Source organism: Oncorhynchus nerka, linkage group LG16, assembly GCF_034236695.1.
Source record: "Oncorhynchus nerka isolate Pitt River linkage group LG16, Oner_Uvic_2.0, whole genome shotgun sequence".
In the NCBI taxonomy this organism is placed as follows: Eukaryota; Metazoa; Chordata; class Actinopteri; order Salmoniformes; family Salmonidae; genus Oncorhynchus; species Oncorhynchus nerka.
Window position 1 is genome coordinate 38,600,982 of NC_088411.1, and position 27,972 is coordinate 38,628,953.

General features: G+C 48.4%; 1 protein-coding gene across 3 annotated transcripts in view; it reads left to right on the forward strand.

Annotated features, from left to right (window-relative positions):
- LOC115144455 (brain-specific angiogenesis inhibitor 1-associated protein 2-like) overlaps positions 1-27,972 on the forward strand; it is a 150,337-nt gene that overhangs the window by 54,436 nt on the left and 67,929 nt on the right. For all 3 annotated transcript variants that reach the window (XM_029685510.2, XM_029685509.2, XM_029685511.2), the window contains one exon: positions 25,998-26,059. In XM_029685510.2, the coding sequence (XP_029541370.1) occupies positions 25,998-26,059 (62 nt within the window). The remainder of the gene's footprint in view (positions 1-25,997; positions 26,060-27,972) is intronic.

A 27,972-nucleotide genomic window follows, 5' to 3' on the forward strand; every position in this document is an offset into this window, starting at 1 on the left:
GAGAGGACACCTTGCAGCTAGCACGGCTCCACTAGATAGAGAGAGAGGACACCTTGCAGCTAGCACGGCTCCACTAGATAGAGAGAGGACACCTTGCAGCTAGCACGGCTCTACTAGATAGAGAGACACCTTGCAGCTAGCACGGCTCCTCTAGATAGAGAGAGAGACACCTTGCAGCTAGCACGGCTCCACTAGATAGAGAGGACACCTTGCAGCTAGCACGGCTCCACTAGATAGAGAGAGAGGACACCTTGCAGCTAGCACGGCTCCTCTAGATAGAGAGAGAGGACACCTTGCAGCTAGCACGGCTCCACTAGATAGAGAGAGGACACCTTGCAGCTAGCACGGCTCCTCTAGATAGAGAGAGGACACCTTGCAGCTAGCATGGCTCCACTAGATAGAGAGAGAGACACCTTGCAGCTAGCACGGCTCCTCTAGATAGAGAGAGAGGACACCTTGCAGCTAGCACGGCTCCACTAGATAGAGAGAGGACACCTTGCAGCTAGCACGGCTCCACTAGATAGAGAGAGGACACCTTGCAGCTAGCACGGCTCCACTAGATAGAGAGGACACCTTGCAGCTAGCACGGCTCCACTAGATAGAGAGAGAGGACACCTTGCAGCTAGCACGGCTCCTCTAGATAGAGAGAGAGGACACCTTGCAGCTAGCATGGCTCCACTAGATAGAGAGGACACCTTGCAGCTAGCATGGCTCCACTAGATAGAGGACACCTTGCAGCTAGCACGGCTCCTCTAGATAGAGAGAGACACCTTGCAGCTAGCACGGCTCCACTAGATAGAGAGACACCTTGCAGCTAGCACGGCTCCACTAGATAGAGCGAGAGGACAACTTGCAGCTAGCATGGCTCCACTAGATAGAGAGGACACCTTGCAGCTAGCACGGCTCCACTAGATAGAGAGAGAGGACACCTTGCAGCTAGCACGGCTCCACTAGATAGAGAGAGAGGACACCTTGCAGCTAGCACGGCTCCTCTAGAGAGAGACACCTTGCAGCTAGCACGGCTCCACTAGATGGAGAGAGAGGACACCTTGCAGCTAGCACGGCTCCTCTAGAGAGAGACACCTTGCAGCTAGCACGGCTCCACTAGATAGAGAGAGAGACACCTTGCAGCTAGCACGGCTCCACTAGATAGAGAGAGAGAGAGACACCTTGCAGCTAGCACGGCTCCACTAGATAGAGAGAGAGAGAGACACCTTGCAGCTAGCACGGCTTCACTAGAGAGAGAGGACACCTTGCAGCTAGCACGGCTCCACTAGATTGAGAGACACCTTGCAGCTAGCACGGCTCCTCTAGATAGAGAGAGGACACCTTGCAGCTAGCACGGCTCCACTAGATTGAGAGAGACACCTTGCAGCACGGCTCCACTAGCTAGATAGAGAGAGAGGACATCTTGCAGCTAGCACGGCTCCACTAGATAGATAGAGAGAGAGGACATCTTGCAGCTAGCACGGCTCCACTAGATAGATAGAGAGAGAGGACACCTTGCAGCTAGCACGGCTCCTCTAGATAGAGAGAGAGACACCTTGCAGCTAGCATGGCTCCACTAGATAGAGAGAGGACACCTTGCAGCTAGCACGGCTCCACTAGATTGAGAGAGACACCTTGCAGCTAGCACGGCTCCTCTAGATAGAGAGAGGACACCTTGCAGCTAGCACGGCTCCACTAGATTGAGAGACACCTTGCAGCTAGCACGGCTCCTCTAGATAGAGAGAGGACACCTTGCAGCTAGCACGGCTCCACTAGATGGAGAGAGAGGACACCTTGCAGCTAGCACGGCTCCACTAGATTGAGAGAGACACCTTGCAGCTAGCACGGCTCCACTAGATAGATAGAGAGAGAGGACACCTTGCAGCTAGCACGGCTCCACTAGATAGAGAGAGAGGACACCTTGCAGCTAGCACGGCTCCACTAGATGGAGAGAGAGGACACCTTGCAGCTAGCACGGCTCCACTAGATAGAGAGAGAGGACACCTTGCAGCTAGCACGGCTCCACTAGATAGAGAGAGGACACCTTGCAGCTAGCACGGCTCCACTAGATAGAGAGAGAGGACACCTTGCAGCACGGCTCCACTAGATAGAGAGAGAGACACCTTGCAGCTAGCACGGCTCCACTAGATAGAGAGAGAGGACACCTTGCAGCTAGCACGGCTCCACTAGATAGAAGAAAATGGGAAAAAAGGCTTCTTTGTTAGATTGTTGACAGTTACGAAATCAGTGGGGGAGATAGATGGGATAGATAGAAAATGACGATACCAGAGAGAATGTAATTCTGATCAGGAAAGGACGATACCTGAGAGAATGTCATTCTGATCAGGAAAGGACGATACCTGAGAGAATGTCATTCTGATCAGGAAAGGACGACACCTGAGAGAATGTCATTCTGATCAGGAAAGGACGACACCTGAGAGAATGTCATTCTGATCAGGAAAGGACGACACCTGAGAGAATGTCATTCTGATCAGGAAAGGACGACACCTGAGAGAATGTCATTCTGATCAGGAAAGGACGACACCTGAGAGAATGTCATTCTGATCAGGAAAGGACGACACCTGAGAGAATGTCATTCTGATCAGGAAAGGACGATACCTGAGAGAATGTCATTCTGATCAGAAAGGACGACACCTGAGAGAATGTCATTCTGATCAGGAAAGGACGACACCTGAGAGAATGTCATTCTGATCAGGAAAGGACCTGAGAGAATGTCACCTGAGAGAATGTCATTCTGATCAGGAAAGGACGACACCTGAGAGAATGTCATTCTGATCAGGAAAGGACGACACCTGAGAGAATGTCACCTGACAGAGAATGTCATTCTGATCAGGAAAGGACGACACCTGAGAGAATGTCATTCTGATCAGGAAAGGACGACACCTGAGAGAATGTCATTCTGATCAGGAAAGGACGACACCTGAGAGAATGTCATTCTGATCAGGAAAGGACGACACCTGAGAGAATGTCATTCTGATCAGGAAAGGACGACACCTGAGAGAATGTCATTCTGATCAGGAAAGGACGACACCTGAGAGAATGTCATTCTAATCAGGAAAGGAGGGAGGGAGTTTATTCATCAGTGGATGTTGCATATTACAATGCATTCAGAAGTGGATTAAATTCTAACATTTTTCCATCAGTCTACACTCAATACCCCATAATGACAAAGCAAAAACAGGTTTTTAGACATTTTTGCAAATGTCATAAAAAACAACAACATTAACCTTACATTGTGTAGGTATATTCAGACCCTTTACTCAGTACTTTGTTGATGCACCTTTTGGCAGGGATTGATTACAGCCTCAAGTCTTGGGTATGACGCTACAAGCTTAGCACACGTATATTTGGGGTGTTTCTCCCATTTTTCTTTGTAGATCTTCTCACGCGCTGTCAAGTTTGATAAGGAGTGTTGCTACACAGCTATTTTCAGGTCTCTCCAGAGATGTTCGACCGGGTTCAACTCCGGGATCTGGCTGGGCCACTCAAAGACATTCAGAGACTTGTCCTGAAGCCACTCGTGCGTTGTCTTGGCTGTGTGCTTAGGGTCGTTGTCCTGTTGGAAGGTGAACCTTCGCCCCAGTCTGAGGTCCTGAGCGCTCTAGAGCAGGTTTTCATCAAGGATCTCGCTCTGTACTTTGCGCCGTTCATCTTTCCCTTGATCCTGACTAGTCTCCCTGCCGCTGAAAAACAAACTCCAAATGGGCTGTATTGTGCCTTTTACTGAAGAGTGGCTTCCGTCTGGCCACTCTACCATAAAGGCCTGATTGGTGGAGTTAGGTAGTGATGGTTGTCCTTCTGGAAGGTTCTCCCATCTCCACAGAGGAACTCTTGATCTCTGTCCGAGTGACCATTTGGGTTCTTGGTCACCTCCCTGACAATTCCTTCGACCTCATGACTTGGTTTTTGCTCTGACATGCACTGTCAACTGTGAGACCTTAGATATATAGATATATATATATATATATATATCTATATCTCTCACAGGTGTGTGCCTTTCCAAATCATGTCCAATCAATTGAATTTACCACAGGTGGACTCCAATGAAGTTGTAGAAACAGCTCAAGGTTGATCAGTGGAAACAGGATGCACCTGAGCTCAATTTCGAGTCTCATATCAAAGGGACTGAATGCTTTCTAAAAACCTGTTTTCGCTTCATAAACCTTTGTCGTTTATGAGGTATTGTGTGTAGATTGGTGAGGAAAACCTAATTTAATCTATTTTAGAATAAGGCTGTGAAGTAATAAAAAGTATATGGGTCCGAATACTGTATATATACAGTACCAGTCAAAAGTTTGGACACCTACTCATTCAAGGGTTTTTCGTTATTTTTATTATTTTCTACATTGCAGAATAATAGTGAAGACATCACAACTATGAAATGACACATATGGGATCATGTAGTAACCCAATTTATTTTTAAACAAATTCAAAATATGTTTTATATTTTAGGTTCTTCAAAGTTGCAACCCTTTTCCTTGACAGCTTTGTACACTCTTGGCATTCTCTCAACCAGCTTCATGAGGTAGTCACCCGGAATGCATTTAAATTAACAAGTGTGAGCACTGTGATGAAACTGGCTCATTTTAAAAGGAAGACCCAGACAGCTGCAGAGGATAAGTTCATTAGGAGTTACCATCCTCAGAAATTGCAGCCCAAATAAATGCTTCAGTGTTCAAATTACAGACACATCTCAACATCAACTCTTCAGAGGAGACTGCATGAGTCAGGCCTTCATGGTCAAATTGCTACAAAGAAATCACTACTTTTTTAAATTTTATTTAAATGTTTATTTATCCAGGCAAGTCAGATAATTAAAAAAATGTTATTTACAAAGACTGCCTACCCCGGCCAAACCCCGACGACGCTGGGCCAATTGTTCACCACCCAATGGGACTCCCAATCACGTCCGGATGTGATACAGCCTGGAATCGAACCAGGGTCTGTAGTGAAGCCTCTTGCACTGAGATACAGTGCCTTAGACCACTGTACCACTCGGGAGCCCAAACTACTAAAGGACACCAATAAGGAGAGACTTGCTTGGGCCAAGAAACAGTGAGTGGTGCGAGTGTGCGTGTGCCCTCTAAAACCTGGCCTTGTTATGAGGACAATGAAGGCTAATAAAATAACTCCTGTCTGCTCCTCCATGTAAACGCCAGCCTGACAACACACACACACACACACACACACACACAGGGTACATCCCAAATGACACTTGTGTCCCTATGTAGTGCACTACCTTTTTGACCAGGCCTCGTAAGGTTTTGGTCCTAAGTAGTGCCCTACATAGGGTACTATATGGGAAGCAGACATTGTCTACTGGAGGCTTTTATTAGAGAGCTGTGAGGAGCATGGAGGGAGACAATCTGATGGCCTGTCGCATGTGTGCCGCATGTGTGCCGCAGAGAGGTGGTGGGGGGGGAGAGAGGTGGTGGGGGAGAGAGAGAGAGGTGGTGGTGGGGGAGAGAGAGAGAGGTGGTGGGTGGGGGGAGAGAGAGAGAGAGAGAGAGAGAGGTGGTGGTGGTGGGGGGAGAGAGAGAGAGAGAGGTGGTGGGGGGGAGAGGTGGTGGGGGGGTGGTGGGGGGGAGAGAGGTGTGTGTGTGGGGGGGAGAGAGGTGTGTGTGTGGGGGGGGGAGAGGTGTGGGGGGGGGAGAGGTGTGGGGGGGAGAGAGAGAGGTGGGGGGAGAGAGAGGTGGGGGAGAGAGAGATCACAGCTCTCCGAGGGTACTTGGCTGTCTTTAGTTTTTTAATCAAAGACACAGCACTAACACACACCTGTTTCTCTGGTAGCGTTCTCTCAATCCTTCTCTGCCGTCAGGCTGTGAAACTCATATACTCACGTCTGTAAGCTGAACATTTTTCAGTCATTTGTTTTGTAAGGCTGGAAGGGAGGGAGGTAATTCACAGCTTGTCTGTGCTTCATAGCTGGTATGTGTGAAATCCACAAGCTTTGCCCATTTTTATTCTGTCATTTTTGCTTCCACTGCAGCAGTAAGTGATGCTGTGTCAATATGCTTTCAACAGCCTGCTGGACTTTGTCAAATATGTCCTTGAGCTGGTATGCCACCCGTCCTTAGTACTGGTGTTACTCTGCCAGATGGTGACTTAATGAACCTGTTAATATGGTAGACTACTGGGCTCTGTGGTACTATACCACTGGCATATATATATATATATATTACACACACACCTCCATGCCAACCAGTGAAGAGGAAAGGACGCAATGACCGACCTCTGTTCTGAATCACATAAAAGCCAATTACAAGCTATTTAAGAGCACCATGTACCCACTCCAGCACCAACCTTACTTTACACTGTTTTTCCCTCATTCTGAGTAGACCCTGAGTTTTCTGAGTTCAGTTATCTGTGACCCTGAGTCTTCTCTGGGAGGTCAGTTATCTGTGACGCTGTCTTTCACATCAGCCTGTCCTCTCTGAGATTTACTCTCATTCTCACCCAGCTCTTGGTGTGAATCTAACTGTTACCTCACTGTCACAGACATTTCTGACTCTTTTCCCTCGGTTTCATCTCAGACACTCATTCTCAGTTTCCCCAATTTGACAATTAGCTAACATTTTACATTGTAGTCATTTAGCAGATGCTCTTATCCAGAGCAGTTTACAGTTAGTGCATTCATCTTAAGATAGCTAGGTGAGACAACCACATCTCGGGTATGGTAAGTACTTGTTTTTCTCAATAGAGTAGCTATCAGCAAAGCCAGTGTTTTGGGGAAAAACTCCAGTGTGAGTGTTAGTTCACAAAAGTCACGGGCAGGGATCTGGTGTCCTAGTGCCAGGGGGCAGCGCTTTCCACCATTTGAGGTTCCAGGACAGAGAAGAGCTTGGACTGGGCTGAGCCACAAACATAATCCTTAACAACAATACTCCGTGACCAAGAGGGGAGGGTAACACACAACTTACTAATATCTCTGGGTTTCGTTCTGTGGGACTAGAACCTGGTGTGTGTGTGTGTGTGTGTGTTTCATGCCTAGTAATGATATGCTAGGCCTACTGTGTGTTCAGTCACTACTGCTAGGAAAAACACTAGGCTCTAGTATTAGGTTAAACATCCTGTCTAGGAAACACACTAGGCTCTAATTTTAGGTTATACGTCCTGTCTAGGGAAGAACACACTAGGCTCTGGTATTAGGTTATACATCCTGTCTAGGGAAGAACACACTAGGCTCTAGTATTAGGTTATACATCCTGTCTAGGGAAGAACACACTAGGCTCTGGTATTAGGTTATACATCCTGTCTAGGGAAGAACACACTAGGCTCTAGTATTAGGTTATACATCCTGTCTAGGGAAGAACACTAGGCTCTGGTATTAGATTATACATCCTGTCTAGGGAAGAACACACTAGGCTCTGGTATTAGGTTATACGTCCTGTCTAGGGAAGAACACACTAGGCTCTGGTATTAGGTTATACGTCCTGTCTAGGGAAGAACACACTAGGCTCTGGTATTAGGTTATACATCCTGTCTAGGGAAGAGAACACTAGGCTCTGGTATTAGATTATACATCCTGTCTAGGGAAGAACACACTAGGCTCTGGCATTAGGTTATACATCCTGTCTAGGGAAGAACACACTAGGCTCTGGTATTAGGTTATACATCCTGTCTTCTCTCCCCGGCTAGTAACCTTTTCCTGTTTTTGATGCAGAGGTAAAAGTTTATAGAGCGTTAAACGACAACAAAATATCTCCCCTACATGTCTAGTTTTTCAAGACACCGACTCCTGAGCCGTGAACTGCGTCCAACCTTTTCTCCAGAGATGGTATTATGTCGTTCACGCATTATAAACAGTTATTTGTGTGTCTTCTAAATACACAAACACTTTTTTTCTTTCTCTAATTATATTTTTCACTCGTCACTAGATTCTGAGAGCAATGAATGATAAACCGCTCCACGACCCCCTAGAATGAATGACAAACCTCTCCACGACCCCCTAGAATGAATGAATGACAAACCGCTCCACGACCCCCTAGAATGAATGACAAACCGCTCCACGACCCCCTAGAATGAATGACAAACCTCTCCACAACCCCCTAGAATGAATGACAAACCTCTCCACGACCCCCTAGAATGAATGACAAACCGCTCCACGACCCCCTAGAATGAATGACAAACCGCTCCACGACCCCTAGAATGAATGAATGACAAACTGCTCCAGGACCCCCTAGAATGAATGAATGACAAACCGCTCCACGACCCCCTAGAATGAATGAATGACAAACCGCTCCACGACCCCCTAGAATGAATGAATGACAAACCGCTCCACGACCCCCTAGAATGAATGAATGACAAACCGCTCCACGACCCCTAGAATGAATGAATGACAAACCGCTCCACGACCCCCTAGAATGAATGAATGACAAACCGCTCCACGACCCCCTAGAATGAATGAATGACAAACCGCTCCACGACCCCCTAGAATGAATGAATGAATGACAAACCGCTCCACGACCCCCTAGAATGAATGAATGAATGACAAACCGCTCCACGACCCCCTAGAATGAATGAATGAATGACAAACCGCTCCACGACCCCCTAGAATGAATGAACGACAAACCGCTCCACGACCCCCTAGAATGAATGAATGACAAACCGCTCCACGACCCCTAGAATGAATGAATGACAAACCGCTCCACGACCCCCTAGAATGAATGAATGACAAACCGCTCCACGACCCCCTAGAATGAATGAATGACAAACCGCTCCACGACCCCCTAGAATGAATGAATGACAAACCGCTCCACGACCCCCTAGAATGAATGAATGACAAACCGCTCCACGACCCCCTAGAATGAATGAATGACAAACCGCTCCACGACCCCCTAGAAGCCAATTTGCATCTTGTTGGAAGGGGAAAATAGAAGAAAACAAATATGATTTTTGTGATTTACTAGGCTCTTGAGGGACATCTGAAGAATCTAATCGATCGCAGTGGACAAGACAAATGACCTAATCCCTGTACAGTGCACCTACTTCTTACCAGATGCCTATGTTCCAGTTTGAGCCTTTATTTAACTAGGCAAGTCAGTTAAGAACAAATTCTTATTTACAATGCCAGCCTACACCGGCCAAACCCGTACGATGCTGGGTCAATTGTGCGCCGCCCTATGGGACTCTCAATCAAAGCCCGGATGTGATACAGCCTGGATTCGGACAAGGGATTGTAGTGAGGCCTCTTGCACTCCGATGCAGTGCCTTAGACCGCTGCGCCACTCGGGGAGCCCATTGCACAAGTACAGTGAAATGCCTTTCTTGCAAGCGTTAAACCCAACAGCGCAGATATCAATGTAGAACTAAAAATAGCATGAGGTAGAACAAAGTTCAACAGCATACTATATACTGGGTCAGTTCAATACCATACTATATACTGGGTCAGTTCAATACCATACTATATACAGGGTCAGTTCAACACCATACTATATACTGGGTCAGATCAATACCATACTATATACTGGGTCAGTTCAATACCATACTATATACAGGGTCAGTTCAACACCATACTATATACTGGGTCAGTTCAATACCATACTATATACTGGGTCAGATCAACACCATACTATATACTGGGTCAGTTCAATACCATACTATATACTGGGTCAGTTCAATACCATACTATATACTGGGTCAGTTCAATACCATACTATATACTGGGTCAGTTCAACACCATACTATATACTGGGTCAGTTCAACACCATACTATATACTGGGTCAGTTCAATACCATACTATATACTTTGTCAGTTCAACAGCATACTATATACTGGGTCAGATCAACACCATACTATATACTGGGTCAGATCAATACCATACTATATACTGGGTCAGATCAATACCATACTATATACCGGGTCAGTTCAATACCATACTATATACCGGGTCAGTTCAATACCATACTATATACCGGGTCAGTTCAATACCATACTATATACCGGGTCAGTTCAATACCATACTATATACCGGGTCAGTTCAATACCATACTATATACCGGGTCAGTTCAATACCATACTATATACTGGGTCAGTTCAATACCATACTATATACTGGGTCAGTTCAATACCATACTATATACTGGGTCAGTTCAATACCATACTATATACTGGGTCAGTTCAATACCATACTGGGTCAGTTCAATACCATACTGGGTCAGTTCAATACCATACTGGGTCAGTTCAATACCATACTGGGTCAGTTCAATACCATACTATATACTGGGTCAGTTCAATACCATAATGGGTCAATTCAATACCATACTGGGTCAGTTCAATACCATACTATATACTGGGTCACTTCAATACCATACTGGGTCAGTTCAATACCATACTATATACAGGGTCAGTTCAATACCATACTATATACTGGGTCAGATCAACACCATACTATATACTGGGTCAGTTCAATACCATACTATATACTGGGTCAGTTCAATACCATACTGGGTCAGTTCAATACCATACTATATACTGGGTCAGTTCAACACCATACTATATACTGGGTCAGTTCATACCATACTATATACTGGGTCAGTTCATACCATACTATATACTGGGTCAGTTCAATACCATACTATATACTGGGTCAGTTCAATACCATACTATATACTGGGTCAGTTCAATACCATACTATATACTGGGTCAGTTCAATACCATACTGGGTCAGTTCATACCATACTATATACTGGGTCAGGTCAATACCATACTATATACTGGGTCAGTTCAATACCATACTGGGTCAGTTCATACCATACTATATACTGGGTCAGTTCAACACCATATCTACAATGTGCAGTGATACTGGTGTGAGTGGGGAATATGTATAAGGGTAAGGTGACTAGGCATCAGGATATATGTGTGTGTGTGTTGGGCCTTGTGAGTGTGCATAGAGACGGTGCAGAAATTTAAATACAAGGGTCAACTCAGATAGCTAACAAAATGGCTTCAAGGACCATTTAAACGGAACAAAAATATAAACAGAACATGCAACAATATTTTACTAAGTTACAGTTCATGTAAGGGAACCAGTCAATTGAAATGAAATCCCTAATCTATGGATTTCACATGACTGGGCAGGGGTGCAGCCTTGCGTGGGCCTGGGAGGGCATAGGCCCACCCACTGGGGAGCCAAGCTCACCCACTGGATAGCCAGACCCAGCCAATCAGAATACAGACAAATACTCCTCAGTTTCATCAGATCTCCGGGTTGCTGGTCTCTGATGATCCCGCAGGTGAAGAAGCCGGATGTGGAGGCCCTGGGCTGGCTTGGTTACACTTCGTCTGCTGTTGTGTGGCCAGTTGGACTTACTGCCAAATTCTCTAAAACGACGTTGGAGGTGGCTTATGACAAATGTAATATTAAATGATCTGGCAACAGCTCTACTACGACGGAGATGTGAGTAGTTCTGTTCTATACATTTAATTTGCTGATTCAAAAATTATGAAACATTGGCTGATGGATGATCATTGTTGTTATTTTGTTTCTCTCTTTCTCATGCCAATTGCAACCTCCCTCAACTTGAGACATCTGAATTGTGTGACACAACTGCACATTTTAGTGGCCTTTTATTGTACCCCGCACAAGGTGCACCTGTGTTTTATTTTTATTTAAATTTGTACCTTTTATTTAACTAGGCAAGTCAGTTAAGAACAAATTCTTATTTTCAATGACGGCCTAGGAACAGTGGGTGAACTGCCTGTTCAGGGGCAGAACGACAGATTTGTACCTTGTCAGCTCGGGGATTTAAACTTGCATCCTTTCGGTTACTAGTCCAACGCTCTAACCACTAGGCTACCCTACCGCACCGACGTGTAATGATCATGCTGTTTAATCAGCTTCTTGATATGCCATACCTATCAGTCAGGTGGATGGCAAAGGAGAAATCCTCACTAACAGGGATGTAAACAAATTTGTGCACAACATTTGAGAGAAATAAGCTTTTGTTTTGTGCTTATGGGATATTTCTTGGATCTTTTATTACAGTTCATGAAACATGAGACCAACGCTTTACATGTTGCTGTAGGGAAGCAGAGAGAACATCTGTCTTTGGTGGCTGGAGTCTTTAATGATGTCCCTTCCTTTGACACCACCTGGTATACACGGAGTCTACAAAACACTTAGAACACCTGCTCTTTCCATGAGACTGACCGGGTCATTCCAGGTGAAAACTATGATCACTGATTTTTTTTAAAAGTGAAAAATCCAAGTAAATCCACTTCTCAGTGTAGATGAAGGGGAGGAGACGGGTTAAATAGACAATTGAGAAATGGATTGTGTTCGTGTTCCATTCAGAGGGTGAATGGGAAAGACAAAATATTTGAAGTTCCTTTTGAATGGGGTATGGTAGTAGATGCCAGGCGCACCGGTTTGTGTCAAGAACTGCAACGCTGCTGGGTTTTTCATGCTCAACATTTTCCTGTGTGTATCAAGAATGTTCCACCACCCAAAAGACATCCAGCCAACTTGACACAACTGTGGGAAGTACTGGAGTCGACATGGGCCAGAATCCCTGTGGAACTGAGGCTGTTCTGAGGGCAAAAGGAGAGGGGAGGGGGTACAACGCAATATTAGGAAGGTGTTCTTAATGTTTTGTATACTCAGTGTAGAGGTCTTGGATGGCCCTGGTCAAAAGTTTTGCATTATATAGGAAATAAGATGCCATTTGGGACCACAAGCCCTGAGAGGCCAAGACAAAGCAGCTGGGGGCATTAATCGTGTTAATTAATTGTCCATTTTTTTTAAACATGGGGCTCCACTAAGACCACATAACAATACGCTTTAGTCTCTCTAAGCTTCAGACGTTATCTGGGCTGATTATGGTTAAGAAGCTTAGGTTCTTTGCTGGGACAGGAGAGAGAAACAGGCAGACCAATATTTCAGATGTCAGGATTGAGTAGCATGAGATTAGACATTCACAAACAGGCACATAGCTGGGGGAAGTAGTTTTGGGGTGCTGTGATTTATTTATTTTTTGCTGAGGGGGTGCAGAGAAAGAAATGCCCGCGCTGATGACGTCTATATCGGTCTGTTAATACAGGACTTGTAAAGGCCCGGTGCACTGCTTTTATGAAGAAACATTTTATTTATTTGAGTGTTGACCAGCATTTGTAACTTCAGTCTGTTTAATTATCTCTACAAAACAGTTAATCTGATAATACTTGTGGAATATAAAAAATATTTGCTTGATATGTTTTCCTGTTTTCTTGAAATATTTTGCAAATGCAACTTATTTCTATGAAAAATTGAAATGGTCTATTCATTCCTTTTCCGTTTTAGTAGACGCTCTTGTCCAGAGCAACTTACAGTAGTGAGTGAGTATGTTTCATACTGGTCACCTGTGGGAATCAAACCCACAACCCTGGCATTGCAAGCACCATACTCTACCAACTGAGCCACATCATCACAAACTGCTTGATGGCTGAATGTATTTAATTCCTGGATTGGTCATTGTTTTCTTCAGGGTGATGGTCTACAGGTACAAACCAAGATGACTGGCCTATGTACAGTACATTTTCTATGAAGTGGTTTGTAAGGATGGTAATATTTTCTGTTATTTGATCAATAATTTTTTAAAATTTGATGTGGATGTTTTGTATTTTGTCCATACATTTTTTTTGCCAAATTGGAAATGTTTTTGCACATACTGCAGACATCTATAACCGGTCTGATAATACATGTAAAAGCCAGGGCACTACTTTTGTGAAAAAAAAAATGAAAAAAAAAAAATGAACATTATTCAGATTTTTCAGGGTGTGCAGCAGCACCACCACTTCCCACAGCTATGATGTGCATCTGCTTGAACACCCCCCCACACACACACAGTCCTCTTCATGTGATGTAGTCACATTGTTCAAAGCATGGTGCTGTTATATCCTACCTCCCCTTCATTTTGTTCCCGCCCACTAATCTAGTTAATCGTGTCGCTGTATTTTATCCCTAGATGGACAGTGGTATTAGCATGGTGGGGGAGGAGGAGGAGGAGGAGGAAGGTGGTTGATGGATGGACAGTGGTATTAGCATGGTGGGAGGAGGAGGAGGAGGAGGAGGAAGGTGGTTGATGGATGGACAGTGGTATTAGCATGGTGGGAGGAGGAGGAGGAAGGTGGTTGATGGATGGACAGTGGTATTAGCATGGTGGGAGGAGGAGGAGGAGGAGGAAGGTGGTTGATGGATGGACAGTGGTATTAGCATGGTGGGAGGAGGAAGGTGGTTGATGGATGGACAGTGGTATTAGCATGGTGGGAGGAGGAAGGTGGTTGATGGATGGACAGTGGTATTAGCATGGTGGGAGGAGGAGGAGGAGGAAGGTGGTTGATGGATGGACAGTGGTATTAGCATGGTGGGAGGAGGAGGAGGAGGAGGAAGGTGGTTGATGGATGGACAGTGGTATTAGCATGGTGGGGGAGGAGGAGGAGGAGGAAGGTGGTTGATGGATGGACAGTGGTATTAGCATGGTGGGAGGAAGAGGAGGAGGAAGGTGGTTGATGGATGGACAGTGGTATTAGCATGGTGGGAGAAGGAGGAGGAAGGTTGATGGATGGACAGTGGTATTAGCATGGTGGGAGGAGGAGGAGGAAGGTGGTTGATGGATGGACAGTGGTATTAGCATGGTGGGAGGAGGAGGAAGGTGGTTGATGGATGGACAGTGGTATTAGCATGGTGGGAGGAGGAAGAGGAGGAGGAGGAGGAGGAGGAGGAAGGTGGTTGATGGATGGACAGTGGTATTAGCATGGTGGGGGGAGGAGGAAGAGGAGGAGGAGGAGGAGGAAGGTTGATGGATGGACAGTGGTATTAGCATGGTGGGAGGAGGAGGAGGAAGGTGGTTGATGGATGGACAGTGGTATTAGCATGGTGGGAGGAGGAGGAGGAAGAGGAGGAGGAAGGTTGATGGATGGACAGTGGTATTAGCATGGTGGGAGGAGGAGGAGGAAGGTGGTTGATGGATGGATGGACAGTGGTATTAGCATGGTGGGAGGAGGAGGAAGAAGGTGGTTGGTGGATGGATGGACAGTGGTATTAGCATGGTGGGAGGAGGAGGAGGAGGAGGAGGAGGAAGGTGGTTGATGGATGGACAGTGGTATTAGCATGGTGGGAGGAGGAGGAGGAGGAGGAAGGTGGTTGATGGATGGACAGTGGTATTAGCATGGTGGGAGGAGGAGGAGGAGGAAGGTGGTTGATGGATGGACAGTGGTATTAGCATGGTGGGAGGAGGAGGAGGAAGGTTGATGGATGGACAGCGGTATTAGCATGGTGGGAGGAGGAGGAAGAGGAGGAGGAGGAAGGTGGTTGATGGATGGACAGTGGTATTAGCATGGTGGGAGGAGGAGGAGGAGGAAGGTGGTTGATGGATGGACAGTGGTATTAGCATGGTGGGAGGAGGAGGAAGGTGGTTGATGGATGGACAGTGGTATTAGCATGGTGGGAGGAGGAGGAAGAGGAGGAGGAGGAGGAGGAAGGTGGTTGATGGATGGACAGTGGTATTAGCATGGTGGGGGGAGGAGGAGGAGGAGGAGGAGGAAGGTTGATGGATGGACAGTGGTATTAGCATGGTGGGAGGAGGAGGAAGGTGGTTGATGGATGGACAGTGGTATTAGCATGGTGGGAGGAGGAGGAAGAGGAAGGTGGTTGGTGGATGGATGGACAGTGGTATTAGCATGGTGGGAGGAGGAGGAGGATGAGGAGGAAGGTGGTTGATGGATGGATGGACAGTGGTATTAGCATGGTGGGAGGAGGAAGGTGGTTGATGGATGGACAGTGGTATTAGCATGGTGGGAGGAGGAGGAGGAGGAAGGTGGTTGATGGATGGACAGTGGTATTAGCATGGTGGGAGGAGGAGGAGGAGGAGGAGGAAGGTGGTTGATGGATGGACAGTGGTATTAGCATGGTGGGAGGAGGAGGAGGAGGAAGGTGGTTGATGGATGGACAGTGGTATTAGCATGGTGGGAGGAAGAGGAGGAGGAAGGTGGTTGATGGATGGACAGTGGTATTAGCATGGTGGGAGGAGGAGGAGGAAGGTTGATGGATGGACAGTGGTATTAGCATGGTGGGAGGAGGAGGAGGAGGAGGAGGAAGGTGGTTGATGGATGGACAGTGGTATTAGCATGGTGGGAGGAGGAGGAAGGTGGTTGATGGATGGACAGTGGTATTAGCATGGTGGGAGGAGGAGGAAGAGGAGGAGGAGGAGGAAGGTGGTTGATGGATGGACAGTGGTATTAGCATGGTGGGGGGAGGAGGAAGAGGAGGAGGAGGAGGAAGGTTGATGGATGGACAGTGGTATTAGCATGGTGGGAGGAGGAGGAAGAGGAGGAGGAGGAGGAAGGTGGTTGATGGATGGACAGTGGTATTAGCATGGTGGTGGGAGGAAGGAGGAAGAGGAGGAGGAAGGTTGATGGATGGACAGTGGTATTAGCATGGTGGGAGGAGGAGGAGGAAGGTTGATGGATGGACAGTGGTATTAGCATGGTGGGAGGAGGAGGAGGAAGGTGGTTGATGGATGGATGGACAGTGGTATTAGCATGGTGGGAGGAGGAGGAAGGTGGTTGATGGATGGACAGTGGTATTAGCATGGTGGGAGGAGGAGGAAGAAGGTGGTTGGTGGATGGATGGACAGTGGTATTAGCATGGTGGGAGGAGGAGGAAGGTGGTTGATGGATGGACAGTGGTATTAGCATGGTGGGAGGAGGAGGAGGAAGGTGGTTGATGGATGGACAGTGGTATTAGCATGGTGGGAGGAGGAGGAGGAAGGTTGATGGATGGACAGCGGTATTAGCATGGTGGGAGGAGGAGGAAGAGGAGGAGGAGGAGGAAGGTGGTTGATGGATGGACAGTGGTATTAGCATGGTGGGAGGAGGAGGAGGAGGAAGGTGGTTGATGGATGGACAGTGGTATTAGCATGGTGGGAGGAGGAGGAGGAAGGTGGTTGATGGATGGACAGTGGTATTAGCATGGTGGGGGGAGGAGGAAGAGGAGGAGGAGGAGGAAGGTTGATGGATGGACAGTGGTATTAGCATGGTGGGGGAGGGGGAGGGAGGAAGGTGGTTGATGGGGAGGAGGAGGAAGAGTGGGAGGAGGAGGAGGAAGGTGGTTGATGGATGGACAGTGGTATTAGCATGGTGGGAGGAGGAGGAGGAAGGTGGTTGATGGATGGACAGTGGTATTAGCATGGTGGGAGGAGGTGGTTGAGGAGGATGGAAGGTGGTTGGTTGATGGATGGACAGTGGTATTAGCATGGTGGGAGGAGGAGGAGGAGGAAGGTGGTTGATGGATGGACAGTGGTATTAGCATGGTGGGAGGAGGAGGAGGAGGAGGAAGGTGGTTGATGGATGGACAGTGTTATTAGCATGGTGGGAGGAGGAGGAGGAGGAGGAGGAAGGTGGTTGATGGATGGACAGTGGTTATGGATACATGGTGGGAGGAGGAGGAGGAGGAGGAAGGTGGTTGATGGATGGACAGTGGTAGTGGGGAGGAGGGAGGAGGAGGAAGGTGGTTGATGGATGGTGGGAGGAGGAGGATGGGAGGAGGAAGGTGGTTGTTGATGGATGGACAGTGGTATTAGCATGGTGGGGGAGGAGGAGGAGGAGGAGGTGGTTGATGGATGGACAGTGGTATTAGCATGGTGGGAGGAGGAGGAGGAAGGTTGATGGATGGACAGTGGTATTAGCATGGTGGGAGGAGGAGGAAGAGGAGGAGTTGAGATGGACAGTGGTATTAGCATGGTGGTTGATGGATGGACAGTGGTATTAGCATGGTGGGAGGAGGAGGAGGAGGAGGAGGAGGAGGAAGGTGGTTGATGGATGGACAGTGGTATTAGCATGGTGGGAGGAGGAGGAGGAGGAAGGTGGTTGATGGATGGACAGTGGTATTAGCATGGTGAGGGGGAGGAGGAAGGTGGTTGATGGATGGAAGGTGGGAGGAGGAGAAGAGGAGGAGGAAGGTTGATGGATGGACAGTGGTATTAGCATGGTGGGAGGAGGAGGAGGAGGAAGGTGGTTGATGGATGGACAGTGGTATTAGCATGGTGGGAGGAGGAGGAAGAGGTGGGATGGATGGGTGGCATGGTGGTGGATGGATGGACAGTGGTATTAGCATGGTGGGAGGAGGATGGGAGGAGGAGGAGGAGGAAGGTGGTTGATGGATGGACAGTGGTATTAGCATGGTGGGAGGAGGAGGATGAGGAGGAAGGTGGTTGATGGATGGATGGACAGTGGTGATGGATGGACATGGTATTAGCATGGTGGGAGGAGGAGGAGGAGGAGGAAGGTGGTTGGTGGATGGACAGTGGTATTAGCATGGTGGGAGGAGGAGGAGGAGGAAGGTGGTTGATGGATGGACAGTGGTATTAGCATGGTGGGAGGAGGAGGAGGAGGAGGAAGGTGGTTGATGGATGGACAGTGGTATTAGCATGGTGGGGGAGGAGGAGGAGGAGGAGGAAGGTGGTTGATGGATGGACAGTGGTATTAGCATGGTGGGAGGAGGAGGAGGAAGGTGGTTGATGGATGGACAGTGGTATTAGCATGGTGGGATGGAGGAGGCATGGTGGGAGGAGGAGGAGGAGGAAGGTGGTTGATGGATGGACAGTGGTATTAGCATGGTGGGAGGAGGAGGAGGAGGTGGTTGATGGATGGACAGTGGTATTAGCATGGTGGGAGGAGGAGGAGGAGGAGGAAGGTGGTTGATGGATGGACAGTGGTATTAGCATGGTGGGAGGAGGAGGAGGAGGAGGAGGAAGGTGGTTGATGGATGGACAGTGGTATTAGCATGGTGGTGGGAGGAGGAGGAGGAAGGTTGATGGATGGACAGTGGTATTAGCATGGTGGTGGTTGATGGATGGACAGTGGTAAGCATGGTGGGAGGAGGAGGAGGAAGGTGGTTGATGGATGGACAGTGGTATTAGCATGGTGGGAGGAGGAGGGAGGAGGAGGAGGAAGGTGGTTGATGGATGGACAGTGGTATTAGCATGGTGGGAGGAGGAGGAGGAGGAGGAAGGTGGTTGATGGATGGACAGTGGTATTAGCATGGTGGTGGTTGGGATGGACAGTGGTATTAGCATGGTGGGGAGGAGGAGTGGTTGAGGATGGAGGAAGGTTGATGGATGGACAGTGGTATTAGCATGGTGGGAGGAGGAGGAGGAGGAGGAAGGTGGTTGATGGATGGACAGTGGTATTAGCATGGTGGGAGGAGGAGGAGGAGGAGGAAGGTGGTTGATGGATGGACAGTGGTATTAGCATGGTGGGAGGAGGAGGAGGAGGAGGAGGAATGGATGGTTGCATGGTGGATGGACAGTGGTATGGATGGCATGGTGGGAGGAGGAGGAGGAGGAGGAAGGTGGTTGATGGATGGACAGTGGTATTAGCATGGTGGGAGGAGGAGGAGGAGGAGGTGGTTGATGGATGGACAGTGGTTGATGGTGGATGGATGGACAGTGGTATTAGCATGGTGGGAGGAGGGGAGGAGGAGGAGGAAGGTGGTTGATGGATGGACAGTGGTATTAGCATGGTGGGAGGAGGAGGAGGAAGGTGGTTGATGGATGGACAGTGGTATTAGCATGGTGGGAGGAGGAGGAGGAGGAGGAAGGTGGTTGATGGATGGACAGTGGTATTAGCATGGAGGAGGGGAGGAGGTGGTTGATGGATGGACAGTGGTATTAGCATGGTGGGGGGAGGAGGAGGAGGAGGAAGGTGGTTGATGGATGGATGGACAGTGGTATTAGCATTAGCATGGAGGAGGAGGAGGAGGAGGAGGAAGGTGGTTGATGGATGGACAGTGGTATTAGCATGGTGGGAGGAGGAGGAGGGGAGGAGGAAGGTGGTTGATGGATGGACAGTGGTATTGGCATGGTGGGAGGAGGAGGAGGAGGAAGGTGGTTGATGGATGGACAGTGGTATTAGCATGGTGGGGGAGGAGGAGGAGGAGGAAGGTGGTTGATGGATGGACAGTGGTATTAGCATGGTGGAGGAGGAAGGTGGTTGATGGATGGACAGTGGAGGAGGAGGAAGGTGGTTGATGGATGGACAGTGGTATTAGCATGGTGGGGGAGGAGGAGGAGGAGGAAGGTGGTTGATGGATGGACAGTGGTATTAGCATGGTGGGAGGAGGAGGAGGAGGAGGAAGGTGGTTGATGGATGGACAGTGGTATTAGCATGGTGGGAGGAGGAGGAGGAGGAAGGTGGTTGATGGATGGACAGTGGTATTAGCATGGAGGAGGAGGAGGAGGAAGGTGGTTGATGGATGGACAGTGGAGCATGGTGGGGGAGGAGGAGGAAGGTGGTTGATGGATGGACAGTGGTATTAGCATGGTGGGAGGAGGAGGAGGAGGAAGGTGGTTGATGGATGGACAGTGGTATTAGCATGGTGGGAGGAGGAGGAGAGGAGGAGGAAGGTGGTTGATGGATGGACAGTGGTATTAGCATGGTGGGGGAGGAGGAGGAGGAGGAGGAAGGTGGTTGGATGGATGGACAGTGGTTATTGGATGGCATGGTGGGAGGAGGAGGAGGAGGAGGAAGGTGGTTTGATGGATGGACAGTGGTATTAGCATGGTGGGAGGAGGAGGAGGAGGAGGAAGGTGGTTGATGGATGGACAGTGGTATTAGCATGGTGGGAGGGGAGGGAGGAGGAGGAGGAAGGTGGTTGATGGATGGACAGTGGTATTAGCATGGTGGGAGGAGGAGGAGGAGGAAGGTGGTTGATGGATGGACAGTGGTATTAGCATGGTGGGAGGAGGAGGAGGAGGAAGGTGGTTGATGGATGGACAGTGGTATTAGCATGGTGGGATGGACAGGAGGAGGAGGAGGAAGGTGGTTGATGGATGGACAGTGGTATTAGCATGGTGGGAGGAGGAAGGTGGTTGGTGGATGGACAGTGGTATTAGCATGGTGGGAGGAGGAGGAGGAGGAGGAAGGTGGTTGATGGATGGACAGTGGTATTAGCATGGTGGGAGGAAGGAAGGTGGGTGGATGGACAGTGGGATGGTGGGAGGAGGAGGAGGAAGGTGGTTGATGGATGGACAGTGGTATTAGCATGGTGGGAGGAGGAGGAGGAAGGTGGTTGATGGATGGACAGTGGTATTAGCATGGTGGGAGGAGGAGGAGGAGGAGGAGGAAGGTGCTTGATGGATGGACAGTGGTATTAGCATGGTGGGAGGAGGAGGAGGAAGGTGGTTGATGGATGGACAGTGGTATTAGCATGGTGGGAGGAGGAGGAGGAGGAAGGTGGTTGATGGATGGACAGTGGTATTAGCATGGTGGGAGGAGGAGGAGGAGGAGGAAGGTGGTTGATGGATGGACAGTGGTATTAGCATGGTGGGAGGAAGAAGGTTGATGGATGGACAGTGGTATTAGCATGGTGGGAGGAGGAGGAAGAGGAGGAGGAGGAGGAGGAAGGTGGTTGATGGATGGACAGTGGTATTAGCATGGTGGGAGGAGGAGGAGGAGGAGGAGGAGGAGGAAGGTGGTTGATGGATGGACAGTGGTATTAGCATGGTGGGAGGAGGAGGAGGATGAGGAGGAAGGTGGTTGATGGATGGACAGTGGTATTAGCATGGTGGGAGGAGGAGGAGGAAGGTGGTTGATGGATGGACAGTGGTATTAGCATGGTGGGAGGAGGATGAGGAGGAAGGTGGTTGATGGATGGACAGTGGTATTAGCATGGTGGGAGGAGGAGGAAGGTGGTTGATGGATGGACAGTGGTATTAGCATGGTGGGAGGAGGAGGAAGGAGGTTGATGGGTGGAGGAAGGAGGTTGATGGGTGGAGGAAGGAGGTTGATGGATGGACAGTGGTATTAGCATGGTGGGAGGAGGAGGAGGAAGGTGGTTGATGGATGGACAGTGGTATTAGCATGGTGGGAGGAGGAGGAAGGAGGTTGATGGGTGGAGGAAGGAGGTTGATGGGTGGAGGAAGGAGGTTGATGGGTGGAGGAAGGAGGTTGATGGGTGGAGGTTGATGGGTGGAGGTTGATGGGTGGTGGGTGGAAGGAGGGTGGTGGGTGGAAGGAGGGAGGAGGAAGGAGGGTGGTGGGTGGACAGTGTGTGATCTTCTGGTGGTCTAAGTGTGATTAATCAGCACTGTCCTCCTTGGCATGGAACCAGACCTATAAATGGTGCTAATTTACAGGGTTGTGTGTGCGTGCGTGCGCGCGCACTTTGTGTGTATTTGTGCATGTCCAATATGGAAAAATGTTGTGCTATGTTGCTCACTGATTGAGTTCAGTAAATGTGTCGATTCAGTGGAGACATATTGAGATACATTGTCATATTCCCCTCGACAGCGAGGCCAGGGGTTCTTCATCGATTTGATGAGATGGAGAGTGCTTTGGAAGCCAGCCAAAACCCAGACTGAGAGGTTGGAAGCTGACGCCGACATATTTATCTACCTCACTGTGTCCAGCCTCAGGCAGTGGAATAACCACTGCTATGTACCTACCCTGGCTTTCATAGGCATTCTGGATGGATTGAGGGGAGGGAGGCAGGCCTCTGTAGGACTTTCACTGTCCTTTTGTTAGGGGGATTGTACTGTACTGGCTATGCCTCTGTGTGTCCCCATCTGTGTGTGTATACATCTGTGTGTGGCTGGTTGGTTAAAGATTAAGTGTGTGTACTGTGCAGCTAACAATGTAATCGCTTCCCAAATAATCTCCTACCATTTTTGTGTACTTTTACCAGTTTTGCATGCTGTTTCTGTGGATTTTAACACCTGAATCCGGTCCAGGCCTTGTTGGAAGGTTCCCATCCTTCCTTTCTCCTACATCCCCTTTTCACTTAGTCAGCTTGATTACCTTACCACTTCCTGATACGCCTCTTTATGCTGTGATGTCATTAAAGAAAGGCCCTTCTAGAATGTTCCCCTTAGTTCTATAGGAAGTATCAACCTATCCCCTTGGTTCTATAGGAAGTATCAACCTATCCCCTTGGTTCTATAGGAAGTATCAACCTATTACCCTTGGTTCTATAGGAAGTATCAACCTATCCCCTTGGTTCTATAGGAAGTATCAACCTATCCCCTTGGTTCTATAGGAAGTATCAACCTATCCCCTTGGTTCTATAGGAAGTATCAACCTATCCCCTTGGTTCTATAGGAAGTATCAACCTATCCCCTTGGTTCTATAGGAGGTATCAACCAATCCCCTTGGTTCTATAGGAAGTATCAACCAATCCCCTTGGTTCTATAGGAAGTATCAACCTATCCCCTTGGTTCTATAGGAAGTATCAACCTATCCCCTTGGTTCTACCCTCACCTCCTCTCCTTCCCCAGTTGTTTCATAACCCCAGTCACTGACCTGTGAAAGACTTGAGTGACCACATGCATCATAAAATGGTTCAGGGCAGCGTACTACACACAGCAAGTAGGATGAGGTTAGATATTACTCCTTTTTAATTGACAAGTGGATAGTCAATTCATTCCAATAAATCATTTGTGTGTGTGTGTGTGTGTGTGTGTGTGTGGTGGGTAACCCATTGTGTGTCTCATTCCTATATCTGGGGAACCTATTTGGAAACAGGTCTCTTCTCTGGGGTAGTTTAATCTGTCTCTCCAGGTCTCTTCTCTGGGGTAGTTTGATCTGTCTGTCTCTCCAGGTCTCTTCTCTGGGGTAGTTTGATCTGTCTGTCTCTCCAGGTCTCTTCTCTGGGGTAGTTTGATCTGTCTGTCTCTCCAGGTCTCTTCTCTGGGGTAGTTTGATCTGTCTGTCTCTCCAGGTCTCTTCTCTGGGGTAGTTTGATCTGTCTGTCTCTCCAGGTCTCTTCTCTGGGGTAGTTTGATCTGTCTGTCTCTCCAGGTCTCTTCTCTGGGGTAGTTTGATCTGTCTGTCTCTCCAGGTCTCTTCTCTGGGGTAGTTTGATCTGTCTGTCTCTCCAGGTCTCTTCTATCTGTCCGTCGCTCAAACTATATATTTTTGTTCCTTTTTTTTTTACAATGCATTGCATATTCAGAAGAGGCAGCATGTAGGTATCTTAAAACGAACGCATTTAATCTCCCTGGCTGCATGAATCACCTTTTTTATTCTCTTATCTTTTTGTTTTTAGGCTTTTCTCTCGGTTCTGCTTTTTGTTTGGAGTATTTCTGTGTTTCGTTTAGTGCAGAGCACTTCTCTTTCTCTCTTAGTATAAAAGATTGACTAATTCCTGTGTGGAACTCATTGTTATTTGTTTATATCTCATATGGAGTATTTGTATATTCTCAATACTATTAATATAAAGCTAATATCATCATTGATACTTTGATTTACATGCTCTGTTTCTGTTGTCTTCTTGTTCTACTCTTTTTCAGTGTTTTTCAGTTCTGTTTTGCTCGTGACTTGACTGACGTTCCATCCTGTTCATTATTCCTCCTCCTCCTCCTCTCCCTCCTCCCTCGTCTCCCTCCTCCTCCTCCCTCGTCTCCCTCCTCCTCCCCCTCGTCTCCCTCCTCCTCCAAATCAAATCAAATCACATTTATTTATATAGCCCTTCGTAGATCAGCTGATATCTCAAAGTGCTGTACAGAAACCCAGCCTAAAACCCCAAACAGCAAGCAATGCAGGTGTAGAAGCACGGTGGCTAGGAAAAACTCCCTAGAAAGGCCAAAACCTAGGAAGAAACCTAGAGAGGAACCAGGCTATGTGGGGTGGCCAGTACTCTTCTGGCTGTGCCGGGTGGAGATTATAACAGAACATGGCCAAGATGTTCAAATGTTCATAAATGACCAGCATGGTCGAATAATAATAAGGCAGAACAGTTGAAACTGGAGCAGCAGCACAGTCAGGTGGACTGGGGACAGCAAGGAGTCATCATGTCAGGTAGTCGTGGGGCACGGTCCTAGGGCTCAGGTCCTCCGAGAGAGAGAAAGAAAGAGAGAATTAGAGAGAGCATATGTGGGGTGGCCAGTCGTCTTCTGGCTGTGCCGGGTGGAGATTATAACAGAACATGGCCAAGATGTTAAAATGTTCATAAATGACCAGCTTAGTCGAATAATAGTAAGGCAGAAAAGTTGAAACTGGAGCAGCAGCATGGCCAGGTGGACTGGGGACAGCAAGGAGTCATCATGTCAGGTAGTCCTGGGGCATGGTCCTAGGGCTCAGGTCAGTTGAAACTGGAGCAGCAGCATGGCCAGGTGGACTGGGGACAGCAAGGAGTCATCATGTCAGGTAGTCCTGGGGCATGGTCCTAGGGCTCAGGTCAGTTGAAACTGGAGCAGCAGCATGGCCAGGTGGACTGGGGACAGCAAGGAGTCATCATGTCAGGTAGTCCTGGGGCATGGTCCTAGGGCTCAGGTCAGTTGAAACTGGAACAGCAGCATGGCCAGGTGGACTGGGGACAGCAAGGAGTCATCATGTCAGGTAGTCCTGGGGCATGGTCCTAGGGCTCAGGTCCTCCGAGAGAGAGAAAGAAAGAGAGAAGGAGAGAATTAGAGAACGCACACTTAGATTCACACAGGACACCGAATAGGACAGGAGAAGTACTCCAGATATAACAAACTGACCCCAGCCCCCCGACACATAAACTACTGCAGCATAAATACTGGAGGCTGAGACAGGAGGGGTCAGGAGACACTGTGGCCCCATCCGAGGACACACCCGGACAGGGCCAAACAGGAAGGATATAACCCCACCCACTTTGCCAAAGCACAGCCCCCACACCACTAGAGGGATATCTTCAACCACCAACTCCACCTCCTCCTCCCTCGCCTCCCTAGTCTCCCTCGCCTCCCTAGTCTCCCTCCTCCTCTTCCTCGTCTCCCTCCTCCTCCTCCCTCGTCTCCTCCCTCCTCCCTCGTCTCCTCCCTCCTCCCTCGTCTCCCTCCTCCCTCGTCTCCCTCCTCCTCCCTCGTCTCCCTCCTCCTCCTCCTACTCCCTCGTCTCCCTCCTCCTCCTACTTCCTCGTCTCCCTCCCTCCACCAGTCTTCTGTGTTTTAGTTTGGCTGCATGGTCTTGTTTGCACGTTGATGTAGCTTTCAGTGACACCTTGGAAGATTTAATAGAATTCTCTCTCTTTCTCTCCCGGTCTTCTCTTTAGGGGATGTACTGTTTCAGATGGCTGAGGTCCACAGGCAGATCCAGATGCAGCTTGAAGATATGGTGAGGAGAACTGGATGACTTGGTATTAGGATATTGAATTAGAATTTTATATATATATATAATTTGTAATGCACAAATGTAATCATTGAATTCATAAATATAACTTGTTTCATTTATTATTATTATTATTATTGCATTTAAAATTCTATTTCAGTTTAAATATTCAAATGAAACATGTATATATTTAATTTCAATATGGTAGATATTGCATTCATTGTCTGTGTATCAAGTTTAAAAACTGTAATTTGAAGTTTATCAAAGTTTCTCATATTCAACTTCTCAGATGCATTCAATTTCAGTTTTCAAATGTAGTTCTTTAAATTCAGACTCAAAACCAGAGACCTCATCCTGGTACTTTGCCAGCCAGGAGAGGTAAACCCAAGCTACTGGCAGTTTCTGAAGTGTCATGTTGAATTTATTTTCTCCCTAATGAATTTGGCTCTATCGTTTGAACTGTTTTAGCTATAAGCTATTATAACCCCATTCCTGAAAGCTGAGACTGTCCGGAACATGGATTTGCCTACTGATCCCTTCTATGATGATCACAGGCTGCGCAGGACCAGCTACATGCTGACCACACTGCCAGTGTTACTGGACCAGCTACATGCTGACCACACTGCCAGTGTTACTGGACCAGCTACATGCTGACCACACTGCCAGTGTTACTGGACCAGCTACATGCTGACCACACTGCCAGTGTTACTGGACCAGCTACATGCTGACCACACTGCCAGTGTTACTGGACCAGCTACATGCTGACCACACTGCCAGTGTTACTGGACCAGCTACATGCTGACCACACTGCCAGTGTTACTGGACCAGCTACATGCTGACCACACTGCCAGTGTTACTGGACCAGCTACATGCTGACCACACTGCCAGTGTTACTGGACCAGCTACATGCTTGACCACACTGCCCGTGTTACAGGACCAGCTACATGCTGACCACACTGCCCGTGTTACAGGACCAGCTACATGCTGACCACACTGCCCGTGTTACAGGACCAGCTACATGCTGACCACACTGCCCGTGTTACAAGACCAGCTACATGCTGACCACACTGCCAGTGTTACAGGACCAGCTACATGCTGACCACACTGCCCGTGTTACAGGACCAGCTACATGCTGACCACACTGCCCGTGTTACAGGACCAGCTACATGCTGACCACACTGCCAGTGTTACAGGACCAGCTACATGCTGACCACACTGCCCGTGTTACAGGACCAGCTACATGCTGACCACACTGCCCGTGTTACAGGACCAGCTACATGCTGACCACACTGCCCGTGTTACAGGACCAGCTACATGCTGACCACACTGCCCGTGTTACAAGACCAGCTACATGCTGACCACACTGCCAGTGTTACAGGACCAGCTACATGCTGACCACACTGCCCGTGTTACAGGACCAGCTACATGCTGACCACACTGCCCGTGTTACAGGACCAGCTACATGCTGACCACACTGCCAGTGTTACAGGACCAGCTACATGCTGACCACACTGCCCGTGTTACAAGACCAGCTACATGCTGACCACACTGTCAGTGTTACAGGACCAGCTACATGCTGACCACACTGCCCGTGTTACAAGACCAGCTACATGCTGACCACACTGCCCGTGTTACAGGACCAGCTACATGCTGACCACACTGCCCGTGTTACAGGACCAGCTACATGCTGACCACACTGCCCGTGTTACAGGACCAGCTACATGCTGACCACACTGCCCGTGTTACAGGACCAGCTACATGCTGACCACACTGCCCGTGTTACAGGTCCAGCTACATGCTGACCACACTGCCCGTGTTACAGGACCAGCTACATGCTGACCACACTGCCCGTGTTACAGGACCAGCTACATGCTGACCACACTGCCCGTGGACACATTAGAAGGGAATGTCACCAAAAA